This window comes from Podarcis pityusensis (genome assembly GCF_964106645.2).
Source record: "Podarcis pityusensis genome assembly, chromosome: 1".
Lineage (NCBI taxonomy): Eukaryota > Metazoa > Chordata > Lepidosauria > Squamata > Lacertidae > Podarcis > Podarcis pityusensis.
In genome coordinates, this window is record NC_138028.1 from 17089645 (window position 1) to 17110022 (window position 20378).

The 20378-nt window shown below is 45.9% G+C and overlaps 2 protein-coding genes across 2 annotated transcripts in view; one reads left to right on the forward strand and one right to left on the reverse strand.

Annotated features, from left to right (window-relative positions):
• SLC25A47 (solute carrier family 25 member 47) overlaps positions 1–1199 on the reverse strand; it is a 41646-nt gene extending 40447 nt beyond the window's left edge. The window contains exon 1 of the mRNA XM_080992454.1: positions 684–1199. Within this exon, the coding sequence (XP_080848580.1) occupies positions 684–774 (91 nt within the window). The 5' untranslated portion in view covers positions 775–1199. The remainder of the gene's footprint in view (positions 1–683) is intronic.
• On the forward strand, positions 32–18679 carry SLC25A29 (solute carrier family 25 member 29). Its single transcript, XM_080992335.1, has 4 exons — positions 32–378; positions 3995–4038; positions 7721–7804; positions 13242–18679. The coding sequence occupies exons 1-4, from the start codon at positions 345–347 to the stop codon at positions 13998–14000; spliced, it is 921 nt and encodes a 306-aa protein (XP_080848461.1). The 5' UTR covers positions 32–344; the 3' UTR covers positions 14001–18679.
• The last annotated feature ends 1699 nt before the right edge of the window (positions 18680–20378 follow it).

Here is a 20378-nt window from a genome sequence, read left to right on the forward strand (position 1 = left end):
CTCTCTGGCGTCAGAAATAGAAGCGACCAGATCGGATTTGGCAACGGGCGAGGGTGGATCGTGCCGGCTCGGAAGGTGCACCGGGCGGGCTTGCTGCGCGCACAAGCGAGGCGGCGACGAAGGGAAAACGAATTAAGCAACAACCGCTACCTGACATTAGATCTCAGATCGCCCCCCCTCCTACTCACTGGATCCGAGGGAGCCGATCCCGCCGCCCCCCTCCTCGAACTGCCCCAAAGGAATTCGTAATAATTACGCACGGAGCCGGGAGGTGCATTAGAAACCAGAGGAGCGGGACGAGGCGCACGAAAGGGGTTTGAAGGCGCGCTTTGGAGACCGCGATCATGGCGCTGGATTTCCTCGCAGGCTGCGTAGGAGGTAAGCGCTGGCGGGCGATTCCGCGCTGCCAGGAGAAGCTGAGCTGCTCTATTGTTATCTATCTTTGCGCGATCCAGTTATGTAAGGAAGCCGGGGCGGGGGCGAGAGAGAGACACAGCATCTGGGCTGCCCGTGTCTGCGCCTTTGGAGAGCCTCGTGTGTGCGCGCGTTGCTTGGCGCACTGCAGCGGGGATGTGCTGCCTACCCGTCCGCCTGCCTCCGAGAGAGGGTGGGGGCACATTGCACGCTTGGAAGGGAAGGAAGAGGCACCGCGGGAAGCCTTGGCGCGATGGGTGCCTCCTTACCTCTTCTTGCACCCCTGTCTCCCTCCTCAAATCCGTGACTTGCTTCGGTGCCTTGGCGCGCCGGCGCCAGCTCTCTCTCCGCTGCCCGCATTGTCCCTGAGGCCCGAGGGGGCCATTGTCCCTCTCGGCGCCGACACTGCACCGGTGCCCATAAAGGCAGAGCCGGTGAGTCAGCGATCGGCGATCGGCTTCCCTTTTCCCTCCTGCCAGAAACTCTCCGAGGGGGTCTGCCTGCCACCTCCTCGAACAGGGCTGGAACTGCGCGAAATCGAAGCGGGCATTGTGCGCTCAGACGCCCAGTCTCCCTTGTTTCCTTGGGCTTCTCCTATTGAAACTTTCCCCTCCGAGCCAGGGATTTTATTTGGGCCGGGTCTTGGATCTCTACTGTTGTCGAAGTGATCCTTGTTGAAGTAGCGGGTGCCTCTGAGCACGCGCAGAGTTCAGTTCTCCCTTCCCACTGAGCGCACACCATCAACCTTCCCTGTGAGATGTGAGCTTTGTGAGGCCGAGGGAGTGGTCTCGCGCAAGGTCCTTTCCCTTAACTGGGCAAAGGTATTTCTGCGCGCCCCCGCGGCTCATAGCTGACCCCTCCCCCTAACCCCTCTGAAGGGAAGTTCTCTAGCATTCCACCCCCCTCTAACCCTTATTATAGGGCTGTCTTTTGTAGGAAGGTGGGGCTGTGGACCAATTTCCTGAAGTGTCTTGTGCTGGAAGGACAAGCAAGAACCTCCTTCCTCTTGGGTGGGGACAGAGCAAAAAGGAAACAAATGGACTTCTTCTGCCAAGGGATGCCACTCACCTCTCTGCTAGCATTTTTTTTTGGGGGGGAGCGGCGGCATGGGCGTAGCCAGGATTTATGTTGGGGACAGGACCTGTCATCACCCTCAGTCTGGCAGAGGCGGAATGAAATGCCTCAACAACAGTTGTTTTCAATTCCTTTCTTTTGACCTCAAGTGGTCAGAAAAATCTGCCAGGATCTTTGATAGAACGCACCACAACACCATCCAAGTGACCTCAAATATTCTGGTTATTTCTACTTTTAGTCAAGAATTTTATTTATTTACTCGGTTTAGGGGGAGCAGTTGCCTCCCTGGCTACACCCATAGAGGATGGCGCTGTTTTTTGTGGTGTGGGGCTTCAAATCTTATTATTTCTGCCCCTTTGAAATTCTTGAGGTGTCCTTATTGTGTGCACCGCTGGAGTGGTGACAGCCACTTTACACAATCTGTCCTCCCCCCCCCCCCCAAAAAAAAATCATACAAGTTTGTAGCCAATATAAACCCATTCAAGATAATGAATATGGCTACTCTGAGTATGACTTGCTTGGATATAGCCTACAATTTCAAAGTTAGCTTCCTCATAGTGCTGGATGGGTTTCCCCCCTTTTTTATTTTAGCTGCATTAGGAACTTGCAGCAAGAATAATAAAGATCATGGCGCCTTAAAAACTAGCATCTTTATTATGGCATAACCGCTTGTGGGCTAAAACACAATTTGGCAGGTGCTCATGTCCCAAGATTGTATGTTTTGAGGGGAGAAAGAGAGAGAAAGAAGAAACAAAGTGTGTGTCTCCTTGCCTTGATTTTGATGAAGCAATACAGGTCTGACTCTGGAGATGTCGTCTTCCTCCAGTGAAAGTTACAACAGCGAGTAGCTGGCTGGTTTCAGCCTATTGAGGCTTTCCTTCTCCCTCCTGTTGTTGACTTCCCTCTTCTCTCTCCCCCGCTCTGCAGGCACAGTTCGGGGTTATGTAGAACACTCTGTACTTAATATCTTCATCTGCTGCAGTTTTAAGTATGCCACTTTGCGTGTGATTTTTAAGTCCTTGCCAAATCGGTTTTAATAAGATTAACACAGCGGCACTCAATTGGATCCTTAAAGGAAGAAATTAACAGGAGCCTGTTGACATTTTAACCCTGCTTTATTTTTGAAGGTGCTATGCAGAAAATATTTAAAAATATGTAGGCTGAAAAACATCAATCCCCCTAGCCATACTTGTTCAAATACTTGCTTTAAAAATGTGGGGTTGTTGTTTTTTTTAAGTACTTGCATCACTTCCTACAGCAATTGCATGCTTACCACAATCTTATTAGAGCACTAGCACTTGGTCTCAGATACAGTGGCTAACCTGTGTTTCCCTTTAGATATTGTGGGACTGTCATTCCCATTATCCTTGGTCATCTGCCATACTGGCTGGGGCTGATGGGAGCTGGAGTCTAGGAATTGCATCCAGTAAAGTTATTCTGTTTTGTGAAAGGACCTCTGCTTGTGCAATGTAACTTCCTCTCCTCCTCTTCTCAACCCATACCCTTTCCCCATAATTTCTACTGGGGGGGTCAGAAGAGGTGCACAAGCAGAGGTCTTTGGGTGAATAGGATGAGTTGATTGGATACAGTCTTAAGATGAGCTTGGAGTTTCCTTCCCCATCTCCCCATGTGTTAAGATGCACCTTGAAGGCTCTGCTCATTTGACTGCCTACAACATCCGTCAGGTTGGCAGCCACGAAAGACGGAGCCTTCTCGGTGGTGTCCCCACCCTCAGTTAGAGAACTCCCTTCTAACAAGATTGTGGTTGTCACCCCTACAAATCAGACCTTCAGACTGGTCTTGAGAACTCATCTGTTCTGGGTATTCTTCTCCAGGGTTTTCGGTTTCGCAATCAGTCCTGCTTCCCAGGGAACTCTGGGACTGTAGCTCTGTTAGGGAGGAATAGGAGTCTCCAAACAACATTTAGCACCCTTAATAAATTAAATTTCCCAGGATTCTTTGAGGGAAGCCACAAATATGGTAGGGCTGAGTCCTGTAAAGGTAAAGGATCCCTGGACAGTTAAGTCCAGTCAAAGGCAACTATGGAATGCGGCGTTCATCTCACTTTCAGGCCAAGGGAGCCAGTGTTTGTCCACAGACAGCTTTCCAGGTCATGTGGCCAGCAGGACTAAAGCACTTCTGGTGCAACGGAACACCATGACAGAAACCAGAGTGCACGGAAATGCTGTTTACCTTCCCACCACAGAGGCACCTATTTATCTACTTGCACTGGCGTGCTTTCGAACTGCTAGGTTGGCAGGAGCTGGGACCGAGCAACAGGAGCTCACTTTGTCGTGCGGATTCGAACCGCCAACCTTCTGATCAGCAAGCCCAGGAGGCTCAGTGGTTTAGACCACAGCGCCACCCGCATCCCTCCTACCTGAGTCCTATAGACAGCAACCGTGTGACTTCTGTAGTCTTCTGTGCTTTGCAAATAGTTGCTTCTGTGGTGGGTTATAGTGGTAGAATGCCAGATTGTCTCATAATTCCTCCTTCTTCATTTCAGGTGCTGCCGGCGTGTTGGTAGGACATCCATTCGATACTGTTAAGGTGGGTTGATTTTCCACAGGCTTACTTAATCCTAAACATTTAGGCCGAAGATAGCACTAGCCCTTATGAGTAGAAAGGGTTTTTGTTTTTTAGAATTCAGATGTTTTGGACCCATTAAATAAAAATCCTCATAGGCCAAATCCTGGTATAGAGATCTTGAATTAGATTTTCAGACATACTGAAGCATTGAAACATCCCACAGTGAAGCCAAATTAGCAGCAGATTAAAAAGTTCCAAATTGATAGTCCCTCTTGACTCAAGTGCTCTGATTATTGGGTCTTCAGGACCCCCCCCCTTTTTTTTAACTCAGCAATCCAGCAGCATCTAGCAAAAATGCTTATGGAAAATGCAGATTTTTAGGACTAATGCAAAAAGCAGGTGGGGGGGTTGCACTGCACTTAAAGGTGCATTGTTGCTGTTTGCTACATTATTTGTTTTCCTACTCGCTTTGGGGAAACATACATTTGTTAATTATATTTCCCGGATGACAGTTTGCAACATGATGAAACAGTCTTGCTAATTAACATGCTTCCTCCCACCCTTGGGGAAATATTGTGAGCTCACAAAGAAATACTTTTCTTCTTCTTTTTCTCTTTCCCCCCCCACCCTGGTCCGGGAAGCTGACATTTTATTGGTTGAACTCAAAACAGAAGTGGCCGATTGCGGGTGGGAAATGAGATCCAATTAGGCATATCACTTAAAATCTGTGCCTGTACAGCAGTCAAATAGCATCTCAAAACAGGACTGGACTGGCCCATGGATTGGAATGCATGAGTCTAAGCTGGGCTTTAGTCATTTGCACGCTTGCTTGAGAGCAAGCCTCATTGAACGCTGTAGGGCTTACTTCTGAGTACCCATGCACAGGATGAAGTAAATCCAATAATTTCAGCTTAAGTGTGGGTTGGAGCAAGGGTTTAAGGATCTTCTGGCTGAGGAAATGTGCTGATTAACATTCATAACCTTAAAACATCCCATACTTAATAGGTGCAACAATTATGGATGAAATGTGAAGTCTGTTGGTTTGTAGCTGTAAAATTCAGTCATTTCATGCAATGGTGTATCCTTTGCTTGAGAAACCGTTTCCATTGATTCCGTTGAATTTCCGTTGAATCCCATTTTGTCCCATAGGGGATAATACTATGATCCTTCATTTTATGGACATGTTTGCAGAACCAAAACTCTGACTGTCTGGTTTTCTTAATCTTCTTCACTTCTTCTTTTTTAACTTAATGGAATTGGTCTTAACTGAGAGGGTGAAGGCATAGTTTGGCACCCTGAACTGAAACCTATTTTTTATTTTTATTTTAGTATATTTCTATCCCACCTTTCTTCCATCATGGAACCCAAGGTGGTGTCCATGGGATTCCTAGGCGGTCTCCCATCCAGGCATTGACCAGACTCATATCTGCTTAGCTTCAGAGTGGTGCCTGCAGCATGTGCCCTCGGACCACATCTTGGGACCAGGAAATGCATTTACTTAGAAGCACATTCCATTGAGCATACTTGCAAAGCCAATGTATTCAGGGATGGGGTATTAGTTAATTATGATGGCAATATACAAATCCCTCAGTTAACTTGCTACCATGTTGTTGAAGGTACAATGACATTACTAACAATGCAAAGAGAGGGATTCTGTTTTAAGGTTGCAATCCTATACACACTTATCATGGGAGTAAGTGAACTTAACAGGACTTATTTCCGAGTGGACCATTAGAGAGGATCGTGCTGTCAGTTACCAGTTGCATATCCTGTCCACGTTTACTGGAAGTCATTCCCATCGGGGGACTTGTTCCCAAGAAAGTCTGCACAGGATTGCAAATATTAGACTAACTTACCGTACTTTAATCTGCTAGGTAATAATAACCTGGTCTTGTACAAAGGCAGTTTATGCAGATCTAAATCTCGTGTTGCTGCATTAAGCCCTATAACTCTTTCCTTGTGAGTCTGGATGGCTAAACATTTCTTAGCTTTCATTTTATTTTTTAAATTTATCTTTTAAAGCAAATTTTCATTTTGAGACTATAAATACATCTTGGGGAGGGATCCAAAGCAAAGCTTAATTTCCTCTCTGAAGCTTGTTTTTTCCACTAGTTGCACAGATAAAGCAATGTCTGGGTTTTGTGGGAACCTGGTGGGGGAGATGAAAAAACATCAGAGATGTTGAACTGAACCTGAAGCAGGTCTTCTTCGAGTGGCAAATCCTTTCCTGCTCCTCCTCCTCCCCCCCAGTTTGTTGATGTAATGTGTACAATTGCTTTGTTGCTTAACTGCCTTTACTTTCTGAGCTAGGGGCTGTCTTCATTAACAGCAAAAGTGTTACTTTGTTGTAGATGACAGATAAGCCTCATCACGGGAGAGTTACCTAGTAAGTATAGACCAGGTGAACCTTCTGTTTCTCTCGGTCTTAATTTTTTCCAACATGTATGATTAGTTCAAGTTTTATAAAGACAACAAAAAATAATAATAAAAATTACCAGGAAACCATATGTAGTTTATTCCCTTCCTCTTTCTTTTTTTTTTTTTCCTTTTTAGTTTAAAAATGTTTCTCGTGCTCTGAAGTGGAGGGGGTGGGGATTTGCAGTATGCAAGGTTTATTTTGAATACGAGCTTTTAAAAGAAAACCTGACTTTGTTTTGCATTCGTTTTCCTAGAGTGCACTAAAAAGATTTTATATGCTTTTTTACGTGCTTAAAAAAGATTTTATATATGTACTATGTGGAACAAAACTTGTGAATTCTGTTTTCAGCCACTCCTTAAATTGAGGTTCCCACTTTTAATATATTTATTTATTTATTTATTTATTCCCCCCCCTGCCACACACAAATGTTATAACCATATATGTATTGATGCATTTTTAGGTATTGGTACTTGGTTGGTCTGTGGGGTTCACTCTCAGTGTGTGTTTTCAATTCGAATTTTAAGTGTTTTTATATGCCAGGGTTCAGCTTCAGCAGTATTGAAAGAAGGAAACTGGCATAATGTAATGGGAATGGTATAGAAAATTGCATTATGGCAAAAATGTAAGAACCTTAGAGCATCTGCGTGGTAATGTTTTAACAGGCCGCAAAGAGAGACTGCCCCACAATGCTTAAAAAAGCATTATTGGTTAAAAAAACTGTAGGTCCCTCAAAGCAGGATTTTCTGACTCTATTGTCTAAATTACCGGCAGCTTCTTTAAGATTTAGGGTTCATAAAAAGTGGATATATTTCACATATCTGTTAGTTAGCTGCGGTCTAAAAGGAAAAACTATGAACTCCATTTGTGATCACCTGTAGAATATTCTTGTTCATCATAGGCAACCAGACAAGTAGCTGTTTATGGACCTCAACTAACATCCTTTAAACTTGGCCATTCATGACCACTGAGTAGATCCTCGCTGGCCTTATTTCATAGCTGAGAATAATGACATGTGCTAATGAAACCTCAGATAGCTTGAAGTAAGGGGGACAAGCACCATCCCCTATTAATCATTCCCATCTCATGCAGACTTGAGCACTAAACTGAGTGACTCCCAAAATACTGACCATTTTTTAAATTGCCTTCTATGGCACTGTGGTGTCAGGACTGGGTGCACATCGATGCACCTTATGTGTGCCCAGTCAAAGGTGCTGTCATACTTCTGCCTGCTGATTTTCATTTATTTTGTTTGCCATGCCAACAAATTCTCACTACGTTTTGTAGGTACGCCTTCAAGTTCAAAATGTGGAGAAGCCACTTTACCGGGGGACCTTGCACTGTTTTCAGTCCATCATAAAGCAAGAGACGGTGAGTAGCTTGTTCAGTGATTGTGCTCTTCACTTGTGTTTTGCACTGTATTCAAGGGAGAAGGAGCCTTTCATGAATAAAGCCTAGGAGCTCCTTTTCACCATGGGTGTCACAGGAGCTGCTTCAGCAGCAGCAAGGCTCTTTTCCTGTCACCTTTCATGTCACTTCAGAATTCGCCAGGCCACTTTGGATTCCTAGACCAGAATACCAGTTTCTGGAAACCACAGGTGCGGGAGAGTGTCCTTGTGCTCAGGTCCTGCTTGAAGATTTCGCACAGGCATCTGGTTGGACACTGTGAGAACAGGATGCTGGACTAGATGGGCCATTGGCCTGATCCAGCAGGCTGTTCTTATTGTTCCTATGGGAGGAGTTTGCAATGCGGCTGTGCAGAGGAGCTCCACCTGGATCCTCTCACACGATCTGTGGTTGACATCTTGCATTAACTAGCCCGTTACAGCTCTCACACTACAAATTTTAATTAGAGATCTGACCCTTGGGTTCCCCTTTCACTTGGACGCCTAGATGACAGCTGAAGGCCAAAAGTGCCTTCAGCCAACTTCATCTGCTATGCCAAATAGACTCTTTTTCTTGGAGGAATCAGATCAGCCTGAGGTCTTTCCTGATCTCTTCACCTCCAGGTTAGATTATTGCAATGTGCTGTCCTTGAAGACGATTCAGAAATTTCGGATAGACTGTAGTTGTCAGGGGTTATGACCCGAGTTGCTCCATCAGCTCATGTTAGCTGATCTTCTTCTAGGGTGCTGGTCTCTAGATGGCTTCCAGGCTCCATTCAAGGTGCTGTTCTTTGCTCTTTAAAGTTCTAAACTATCAAAGAATATCTCAAGAATCACCTCCCCCCACAGGACTTGGCTCAAGAACTCCATTCTAGATCCAAGCCACTCTTTCAGGTTCCCTCACCATCAAGAGTGTCCTTGTGGAGGTCCTTCTCAGTAGTAGAACAGCCTCCCAGGGTGGGGTCTGGTCACATCACTGATTGGACAATGATGACTATTTTATTTCAGTGCATCTCGTGAGAATTTTAACGTTCCATTAGGATTTAATTGCCTCTGTTGCTGATGCCATTTGCTTTAAAGTCTGCTGTTTTTAAAAAAACCTTTTTTGTGGTTTTTAACTAGTAGATGCTTATTGTGCCATCTCTTTCATTATTTTGTTTCTATACCGTGATTTTATTGTTTTTACGACTGTACAAAAAGTGCCTTATAGAAAGGCGGACAGTTGTTCGATCGCTACGGTTAAAATGAAGTTCGCCTAAATGGATTCCAGTGGAAACTAGTTAGCTCAATGTTTCGGCTTATAAAAGTAAAGTACAGGCACATTAACTGGTTTTTAGCCATCTCACACACACCATAACTGGCATATTTCCTGCTCTCACTGGAGCAAATTATTAGAGCCGTTGCCCCGAGAATGAGTCTTAGACTCTTCCACTTTGGAATGGGGAACAGAGAAGACTTGCAGAGCAGACCCCCATGAGAAAAAAACCCAAAAGTAACTCTAAGAAACAAAGGGACAAATTAGGGAAAAAAGGATAAATGCAACACCAAACTAAAGAAATTAAACTACAAACAGCACCTGATTAGGGGCCCTAATCAACATTGGCACTGCAAACTAGTGGTGAGGATTGTGGGCAATTTTTTTATCAGGACCACAATATGTGGGTGGTTTTCTTAAAAGCAGAGATCTTAGGCCCAGGTGCCATATGTGGCCCTCCAGACCTCTTTCTGTGGCCATCAGCACTCTCCCCAGGCCACACCCCCTCACCAACCCACTTTTGCCTCTTCCCCCACCCCCACGATTGGCATGTGGCCCTAGAATGTAGCCCAGCAGGGCTTTGTGGCCCTTGGGTTGAGAGATGCCCCTCTACCCCTGTTTTAAAGCAGGGGAAGTTCCTCACAACACCCGTAACAGTTGCCTTGGAATTTGGCTCCCTGCAGATCAGAGAGAGGTTTAGCTTAGTCATGTTCCTGGTGTGCCAGTTTTCCCTACGAAGGGGCTCGTGATGTGCGAAGGCACAACTTAATCTTGCTTCGCTCCTGCCCAGATGTAACTAGCATCTGATAACTGAATGGGAAGTGAAACCAAAGTTAAGTAACTTCCCTAAGGGACGTGTCGAAATAGCTCTACAGGTCAGTAAGGGAAGATCCCCAATTGGCCACAATAAATACTCCTCATGCCGCAATGATGGACTTTTCTTCCAAATGCTAATGGAAGCGTGATCGGAAGAGGGGCTTCCCCATCCGCAGCTAGCCATTAATCATGCGACTGCTCCTTGGCTGGTCAAAGAGCCACATGGGCAGTCATGTGACGCTTCCTTAGTCATGACTTGACATATAATAATAATACTTTATTATTTATACCCCACCCATCTGGCTGGGTTTCCCCAGCCACTCTGGGCAGCTTCCAACCAAATATTAAAAACAATAGTGCATCAAACATTAAAAACTTCCCTAAACAGGGCCGCCTTCAGTTGTCTTTTAAAAGTAAAATAGTTACTTATTTCCTTGACATCTGCTGAGAGGGCGTTCCACAGGGCGGGCGCCACAACCGAGAAGGCCCTCTGCCTGGTTCCCTGTAACCTCACTTCTCACAGGGAGGAAAGTGCCAGAAGGCCCTCGGAGCTGGACCTCAGTGTCCAGGCAGAACAATGGGGGTGGAGACATGGCCAGTTGCTGCTGTCATCAACTTTCTGCCTCCTCCGTAGCTGTACACACACCAATATACGTTTACAAGTACTCAACCAGTTGCCGCAGTTGTACGATTCTGTACGGTTTTTGAGAACTTTATGATAGATGGAAGACAAATACAGTGGTACCTCGGCTTACAGACACTTCAGGTTACAGACTCCACTAACCCAGAAATAGTACCTCGGGTTAAGTTTGCTTCAGGATGAGAACAGAAATCGTGCGGTGGCGGCAGTGGGAAGCCCCATTAGCTAAAGTGGTGCTTCAGGTTAAGAACAGTTTCAGGTTAAGAACGGACCTCCAGAACGAATTAAGTTCTTAACCCGAGGTACCACTGTAGCCCAGAAAAACTCTTTGAGATATAGTTACCAGGTACTGATTTTAAATGCAGCTATTTCCGAAGGAGTACTTAGGAAAAGTGAACCTAATTCAGTGGGACAGAAGGAGCTTTCTAATGTTATTCATGGAGTTTAAGCACAACATATTTGCCCCTGTGCCATATGAAATGGGGTCATGAAGTTTGGTTTTCATAAAACAAACCCCACCAAACGTTGCAGCTCCTTTTAAGATGTGAGCATCCTTAGGATGTGGGGGTTTGTTTCAAGATAGCATTCAAGTGTGCTGGGATTTCTCCTCACATTAAGGGGAAAGATAACTAAACAGAGGCTGGGCACGGTCTTGGGAACATAGAAAGCACCTTTATAACGAGTTAGACCATTGGTCCATCTAGTTTAGAATAGTCTACACCGATTGGCAGTAGCTCTCCAGGGTTTGGGAGAGGGGTCTCTTGCAGCTCTGCCAGAGGATGCTGAGGACTGAACCTGAGGCCTTCTGCATGCAAAGCAGATGCTCAAACACTGTGAGGGGCCCCAACTCTCAAGCTGGTTTGTGGTGGCTGAGGGCTGAAGGCAGATGGGGATTCTTTGAAAAATTGCATCCTCTTTTTCATTAGCAGACGGCTTTGCTGGCTTCAAAGCCCTTCTATGAGCCCAATGGGACATTTTGACCCCCACCCTATGAGTTATTGTGGGTTCAGAGAAGTTTGTGGCAATTTTGCCTGTCTCCATCCCTTGCCCAGAAGGGATTACTGTCTAAGTCTTTAAAGTTGGGATCATAGAATTGTAGAGTTGGAAGGGATCTTGAGGATCATCTAATCTGATCCCTTGCAGTGTGGGAATATGCAGCTGTTCCATATGGGGATCAAACCTGCAACCATGGCATTAAGAGCACCATGCTCTAGCTGACTGAGCTACTGAAGGGTGTGCATGCCCTAAGGAAGTAAAGGAGGCAGATAATAATAAATGTCTATTTCCAACTCAACTTAAAGCTTTCTTGTTGCAACTGCTATCCATACCCACTCAAACAACATTGTCATGACACAGGGAGAAATAACTTGAGGGAAGGCGTGTTGACAAAAGGATTGAGATTTCTGAATTCTTACTGGTTAGCTGAGGCAGGGTCATAGCCCAGCGACAGAGCCTCTGCCCTGCATGCAGAAGTTCCCAGGTTCAGTCTTCAGGTAGGGCTGGGAAATGCTGCTGTCTGCCAGACAATGTAGACGCAGGTGGTGCTGTCGTCAAACCACTGAGCCTCTTGGGCTTGCCGATCAGAAGGTTGGCAGATGCGGATTCCCGTGACGGGGTGAGCTCCCATTGCTCTGTCCCAGCACCTGCCAACCTAGCTGTTCAAAAGCACACCAGTGCAAGTAGATAAATAGGTACTGCTGCAGCAGGAAGGTAAATGGCGTTTCCGTGCGCTCTGGTTTCCATCACAGTTTCCTGTTGCATCAGAAGGGGTTAGGCATGCTGGCCACATGACCCGGAAAGCTATCTGTGGACGAACGCTGGCTCCCTCAGCCTGATGAACGCCACAACTCCATAGTCGCCTTTGACTGAAGTTAACCGTCCAGAGGTCCTTTACCTTTGCCTTTTTGTACCACTTAACTAGATAGATGAATGGTCTCACGTGGGGTGATGCTAGCCTAACCTATTTCCTAACCGGAAGAGAAGGTTGCAGGAACCTTCAAGTGAAACATTTTGAAGGCTGTGAAGATTTTTATGCATTAAATGGAATCACAGGCAGGATTACATTTTCAGCAGTGGATGCAAAATAAAATATAACAGTAATGAAAGTATTGTGGAATAAATACGTATAATGCAACCTGGAAAGGTAGGAAGTTGACTTTGGAATTTGGTATTAAATCTGATGTTTTTAAAAAGAACTGAATAAAAATGACTTGGCTAATATTAGCCAAGTCTTTCTTATTTATTTATTTATTCATTCATTCATTCATTCATTCATTCATTCATACCTACCCTGCCCATCTGGCTGGGTTCCCCCAGCCACCCTGAGCAGCTCCTAACAGAATACCAACAACAACAATAAAGTGATAAAATATCAAACATTAAAAACTTCCCTAAACTGGGCTGCCTTCAGATGTCTTCTAAAAGTCAGATAGTTGTTTATTTCCTTGACATCTGCTGGGAGGACATTCCACAGGGCGGGCGCCAAGACCGAGAGGGCCCTCTGCCTGGTTCCCTGTAAGCTCACATCTTGCAGAGAGGGAACTGCCAGAAGGCCCTTGGAGCTGAATCTCAGTGTCCGGGCAGAACGATGGGTATACCTTCAGGTATACTGGGCCGAGGCCATTGCGAGCTTTAAAGGTCAGCAGTAACATTTTGAATTGTGAAGATGGTTCACCAAATGCCAATTTCTCCCTTCTGTTTTCTCTCTCCTAGACCCTTGGACTTTACAAAGGCATTGGGTCACCTATGATGGGACTTACCTTCATCAACGCCCTCGTGTTCGGCGTTCAAGGGAACACACTCCGTGCTCTCGGAAAGGACACTCCAATGAACCAGTTCCTTGCCGGTTCCGCAGCTGGCGCCATCCAGTGCGTCATCTGCTGCCCCATGGAGCTGGCTAAGACGCGGATGCAGCTGCAAGGGACGGGCGAATATAAGCTGAAGTCCAAGAACTACAAAAACTCCCTGGACTGCTTGGTCAAGATCTACCGGAAGGAAGGGCTGAAAGGCATCAACCGGGGGATGGTCTCCACGTTCATGAGGGAGACGCCCAGCTTTGGCTTCTACTTCCTGACATACGACTGCCTCACCAGGTACTTGGGATGCGAGGCGGAGGACAGTTACATCATCCCCAAACTGCTCTTGGCGGGAGGCATGTCTGGGATTGTCTCCTGGCTCTCCACGTACCCCGTAGACGTGATCAAGTCTCGCCTCCAAGCAGATGGGGTCGGCGGGATTGTGCGCTACCACGGCATTCTGGACTGCGTCAGGAAAAGCTACCACGCCGAAGGCTTGAGGGTATTCACAAGAGGCCTCACCTCCACGCTGCTTCGAGCTTTCCCCGTGAATGCTGCTACTTTTGCCACAGTCACTGTCTTCCTCATGTACATGAGGTCGGAAGAGAACCAGATCCGAGGCGATCTAAGTGGATGTGAGGCTGGCCCGGCGATCCAGCAGCCTTCAAGCTTTTAGATTCCCAAACGGAAGCAAGTGATCTTCTTTTTATTTTATTTTTTCCTTTCTTTTTTTTTTAAAAAAAAATCTGGATGTAGAAACTGTAAATTTCTGTCTGTATAAAGCATCCTTTTATCATTACTTAGGATTTCACCTCCTATATGAAAGCAGCAGATCTGTTCTAGAAATCCAGGTAATAAGAGGACTTGCTTTTTATATATATATATATAAACATTGTCTTAAAAAAATAATAATAGACCTCATCCTACCTTCCAGCAGTTCATTATTTGGCACATGGCCTAGCTGCTGCTACAAACCTCATAAAAGACCCCCAGCCTACCCTATTCCCATTCAGTATTGATATAAGCCCATATGCAAGCATTCTCCATGCATAAATGGTGGAGAAGGGGCAGGGAGCAGCACTGGGGTCCTGATTCTGTGCAGCACGTTATGCTTGCACAGTTGAATGTTGGTGGGTTTCCCTTGCAGACAATGGCGCCATGCATGTTGGGATGGCAAGGCAGCTGGCGCACATTCTAGCAGGATGGGTTTTCTTTGCCTTACGTGTTTCTGCTTGAATAGAGATGTGAGCCTTATTCAGGCATTTGCCTGAAAGTGTGTGGGATAAAACGGAGGGAGGGGGGCAAGGGCAAGCACACAAAACTCCCTCTCTGAATGTCTCAGTGGACTGGCTCCATTTCTGACCTTTCCGTTTTGAGAGGGAAGATGTAGAGAGGAATTGCTAAGTGCATTAGGAAACCTCGTCAAGATCAGGACATGTTGCCATATTTCAAAAGCTGAAAGTCCAGCTTTTTTTTAGTTTTGCCCAAAGTTGTTGACTTTTTGGAGCTATTTTTAATGAAAATCTGCAAAAAAAAACTTGACACTGCTGGCATGGGTTGCCATACGTCCAGATTTTCCTGGACATTTTAGCTGATTTCCACCCGGACACTGCTTCTGATTCCAGCTATGTCCGGGAAATTCCGGACCTATGGCAACCCTAATGTTCACCCAAGCAGTTTTAATCCCCTGCCCTCACAGCACGAAAAGAGAGAGGAATCCAGATGTGCTGGAAAACCTGGCTTCAGGTGGCGCTAAAGCCATTGCCTAATCACCCCTTTGTTAGGCAGAATCCCACCAGCAATACTCAGTGACTGGGAATCAGGGAACTTGTGTCCCTACACCAGTGGTTTTCAACCAGTGTGCCGTGGCACCCTGGGGTGCCTTGAATGAAAGTCAGGGGTGCCATGGGCAACACTGGCCTCTGACTCTCTTTCCTTCTATTCCTCCTCCCTTGCCCTCTCATGTCTCTGCCTCCCAAAGGCTTGCACAGCTGTTCGTTGCTGCAGCCCTGGCTGTAAGCTCCCCAAGCGGATGGTGCCTCTGGGGCAGGCCAAGGGGTGCTTCCCAGCCCCCTGTGGGGCAGTCTGAGGAGGCACTTCTCTTTGGGGCAGTGGGGGGAAGCTCAGAGACTAGGAGTAGCAGCAGTGGCTGCCCAGAGGGCTTCCAGGGAGAGAGGCGAGGAGGCTGAGGGAACACTCCGCAAGGGAGGCTGTTTGAAAAGGAACGAGAGGCTGCCAGCTCTGCAGCCAAGGGGGTGACGTAACTGGGCTCCTGAGTCCCACAGGGGTGCCCCAGAAAAAAATGTAGTTGGTCAAGGGAGCAGTGGAATCAAAAAGCTTGGAAACCTCTGGCCTACACTATTTGAAGGCCTGCAGGTCCCTGTCCCTGACTCTTCTTACCATGAGAAATTCCGTAAATGGTACATGCTTGAGCATTTACTGTTCTTGCTATCAAGGCTGGTGCGTTAGTCATTGGAAATCCCACATACTGTGAACCTTTCAGTACAGCATATCAACATCCTTCTTTTTCTCTTGGTTGTGAAGTTTCTTAGCTGGGTTCCTGCTGGGTTCTCCCACTTCCCCCGTTTTGCTGTACTTTTGACAGGAAGCGCCTGACTCCTCTGTGAGTGTGTGCATGTATATGCACTTAGACAAGCAACGAAGGATGCAATTTGCCTTTTCCTAATGTACTGCAGGTTGCACTAAAAATCATTCAGGAACGCAGGAAAGTCCTATGCACTTCTGATAAAGCTTACCTACCTTGCTAGTTGCTGCATAATGCAAGGCATCCCTATCCAGAAAGCTTAACAGCGCTGATTGTTGTGAGGAAAGTGAGCTGCAGAGCTGAAAGTTGTCATTCCTGAGACTGGGATGTGTGTCAGCACAGCATTGAATGATACCTAACTATAATGAGAGGGAGCAAAGCAGGGCTTCATTAACCTCAGCCAGCGTGAGCAAGGGCCATGGGACTTTTACATGAGCAACATCTATAAGGCTGCAGCTTCCCAGTGCAGGTGTGAAAGATGCAGGTGCATATTGACAATATAGCACCTTTGTAGCTCCTCATCTCTCTCTTGTTACAGTGCAGTTTGGAAGGCAAGCTTATCAAGAGAGCCTCTGGCAACTTTTTGGCCTATTCCGCAGGGCTATGCCCAACAACGTTGTCCCGTTTGCACCACAGCTTCTGCTTGGGCCATAGAACTTCTCCCCTCGCAGGGCTCCCAAGTTTGTTCTGGGGTTTCCCCCACCCTGTGGAATGGTTGTGGAGGAGAAGTTCTGTCGTGCAGGAACAAACAGGACATTTGTCATACGGTTCAACACTGGCATGTATGTTGTTCTAGCTCTGTTGACCTCAAACGTTCGTTAGAATCCGTGCAAATTAGCTGGATGGTCAGTGAGTGAGATTTACTTTTCTTTAGAGACAAGAGGCTTAGGCTGCAGTCTTATCTCCTCTTAGCTGGCTATGAGTCTCATTGAACTCCAAATACTTTTGAAGAGGTATGCATAGAGTCATGCTTTGGAGCCATCGCTGTTGGCCAGTCACCAGTATTAAGAGCCTACCAAGAGCTGTAAACCTGTCTTCTTTTACCCTGCCAAGTGAAGGAGAATTTTACCATACTTCATTGAGGCCAGATACGAACGTTACAGGTCCTATTGCTCTGTTAGGGGCATAATGTTGCCACCTGTGGAGGTGGTTTTAGACAAGCCCTGCATAACCCATGGCATGTCCCCAAGCCTTCCTCCTAGTCCTCAAAGGTGTTCTTAATTCTGGTGTAGAAACATCCTACGGACAGAGGTAAAATTGAAATGGAAGCATAGCCCTTGACTAATTTCCACACATTTGAAGCTAGGAAAAGAAAGCCAGGAATTCTCCCTTGGAATAATTAGAGGATACTTCCTCTTTCCAAGTTTTGTTCTCTGTGAACCTTTTATTATTATTATTATTATTAAGTTGATTTATTATTTTATTATTTTCAACAAAATAGTAATAAATAAAAATAAAAATGTGCACCCCACCCCCAAGACCATTCCATTGTAACTATCCAACCTCCCAAAATTTCAACACCTCTTGCAATGGTTTGACCCCTTTTGTGAACCTTACTTTCAACGCTTCCCATGTGAGCAGAACAATGTGCAAGGTAGCATGAAATTCCTAAGGTCAAAAGCCAGAGGAATTCCAAGCTCCACAAGGCAAATAACTCCTAGATCTGACCCAATTAGAAAAACTGGGGGAGCAGGAGTTATATTCACATCTCTATTTCGTACAGGGCAATGCAGAGAACCTGTTGGCAAACACTTCTTAGTCAAGAGTCACTTGTGTTAACCATGGTTTATTGAAAGGGGGTCTTCCTCAAAACCCTTCATATCCAAAGCACGATTGGGAAGCTGTATTATGTCGAGTCGGATGATTGCTCCATCTGGCTCAGTACTGGCATCAGCTCTCCACGGTTTCAGACAAGAGTCTCCTTCCCAGCCCTGCCTGGTGATGTTGGGGATTGACCAACCAGATGCTCTGCCACTCAGCCATGGCTCTTCCCCAACCATGGTTCTCTTAACCCTGGGGTCCCCAGCTGCTTTTGGACTACAACTCCCATCCGTAGCCACAAGGACCAGTGGTCAGGGATGATGGGAATTGTGGTCCAAAAACAACCGGAGACCCAACTTTGAGAAACTCTGTCTTTGCCATGCCTTCAATGTGAGACCTATTCCTTTTCTTTTTATGTCTTTCCTCCTTTATATGCTCGCTCTTCTCCTTGTTATTTTTCTGCTGCTCTTCTCTCAAGAACGTGCAAGCCCAGAAGAAAATGGCAGTGTTGCTGCTACTACTGTGAATGGCTTTAGAGCAAGGCCTAACCCAGCTGAGGGTCTCAATGTATTTGCTGAAGGCCAATGCTCTATAAAGTGCTAAAAGGTTTAGATTTAGAGAAGGGAATTTTGGGCAGGGGGTGGTGGTGGGAGCCACCTTTAAGCAAGGGATATAAAACAACACAACTGATAATAAAGAACCTCCCACAAGCTGATGGCCATGGTGGGTATTTTACCCTTTTTATTGGGGACAGAGGTGCAATAGGGCTGGCTGGTCTTTTAATGAAATACCTACCTAGATAACAGCATTTTTAAACCAATGTTACTCTGGAGAAACCTGTAAAACTGGTTCATCGCTTCTATACCTTGGAGGTATACTGAATGTTTCGCTGCCTGTTTGGCAAGGACACTCAAATTGAATGTGAAACCTATCCGAGCTGTTTATGCACAAAAATTCAAAGCAATGACAACTATCTCTTTTTTTGTACAGTATTCTGTAACTGTTGTACATAAAGGCAGAATGAATGAATAAATCTTTTTTTAAAATAATATTGTAGTTTCATCAAAAGGTGCATCTATATTTCACTCCCACGTGATAATGCAAGACAATCACCTAATGATTGTATGTTTTATCGGGCAACCTCAGTGCAATGCAGGCAACAGATCTGTTGATGGTTCTTGCAGAGCTCCCAATTTTTGCAAACCAGCCACAGGTTGCAAGACATTTCTTGCTGATAAAAGGTCTTCGGAACCTGCGCAAAGCAAATCAGAATTGGGAGTTGGTTGAAACAGTAAGTACTTGAAAGAAGCGATTGTGGTGCTTTTCTCATAGGGAAGTGCTATTATTTTCAAAGGCAGGAGGTTACCTGTTGGAAGCTGCTGTAGTTTTGTTCCCTTGGCTCTTATTTTTTGCAATTCCAGAAATGGAAGGAGAGTTGCGTGTCCCTTCCATGCCTCAAACTCTCCATCCATTCATGCAAGTTTACGACCCAAGTGAATGGAGTGATGAAGAAATACTGTGTTGCAATAAGCAAAGTCCTTTGCAAACCCCACACCCGTTTACATCACATTTACAAAATGTGCATTAGCATCGTATTTTAAAACCATTCGAGATCCATAGCCACAGAACTTACCATATATAAAATTCAACTCAAATATCAAAATTAATCATAAAGCATACTTGCAATTTTCTGGTCACTGTGGCAAATGCAGCTGCTGTTTCAGTAATGTAGAACTTATTTACAATGCTAGCTTTCAAGGATAATCTCCTGCCCACAATTTCAGTAACCATGCAAGGAGTCATGGGGGATAAATGTGCTCTTAAAGGTAAAGGGACCCCTGACCATTAGGTCCAGTATGGGGTTGCAGCGCTCATCTCGCTTTATTGGCCGAGGGAGCCGGCGTACAGCTTCCGGGTCATGTGGCCAGCATGACTAAGCCGCTTCTGGTGAACCAGAGCAGCGCACGGAAACGCCGTTTACCTTCCCGCCGGAGTGGTACCTATTTATCTACTTGCATTTTGACATGCTTTCGAACTGCTAGGTTGGCAGGAGCAGGGACAAAGCAATGGGAGCTCACCCCGTCACAGGATTCAAACCACCGACCTTCTGATCGGCAAGTCCTAGGCTCTGTAGTTCAACCTACAGCACCACCGGCATCTTATTCCCACACAAAAAGTGATCGTCTGTAGGGAGCATCCTATGATCATGGAGGCTTCCTGTCTTTTGCATCCTTGATTTTCCAGGGTTCCAAGGGAAATCTGTAGAGAGCTTTCTGTACTCGTTGGGGCTCCCTCCTTCAGAAGGTGGAAGGCAACCAGAATGGCAACTTTGGGATGGAACCAGTACACTCATCCCAACCACCCTGCCCTCGATGCTGGAAGAGGGCTTGACCGTTCCACCTTACAAAGGGAACAGCAGTTATGATAGGGACCTGCCTCCAATGTCTAAAATGGCACCAACTGAGCAGCTTAGAATTGTCCTCAATGAATGGTGGAAATGGGGACCCAGCAACTGTGATTAGCAGATTCCATTCCTGTTCCTACAGCACAAGTAAAATGCCTACTTGCTGCTACAACTCATCCAGCTCACTGACTGTCAGGTTCAGTCATATATACCAAAAGTGAGGTGCTAGTACAAGCATAGGCAAACTCAGCCCTCCAGATGTTTCGGGACTACAACTCCCATCATCCCTGACCACTGGTCCTGTTAGCCAAGGATGATGGGAGCTGTAGTCCCAAAACATCTGG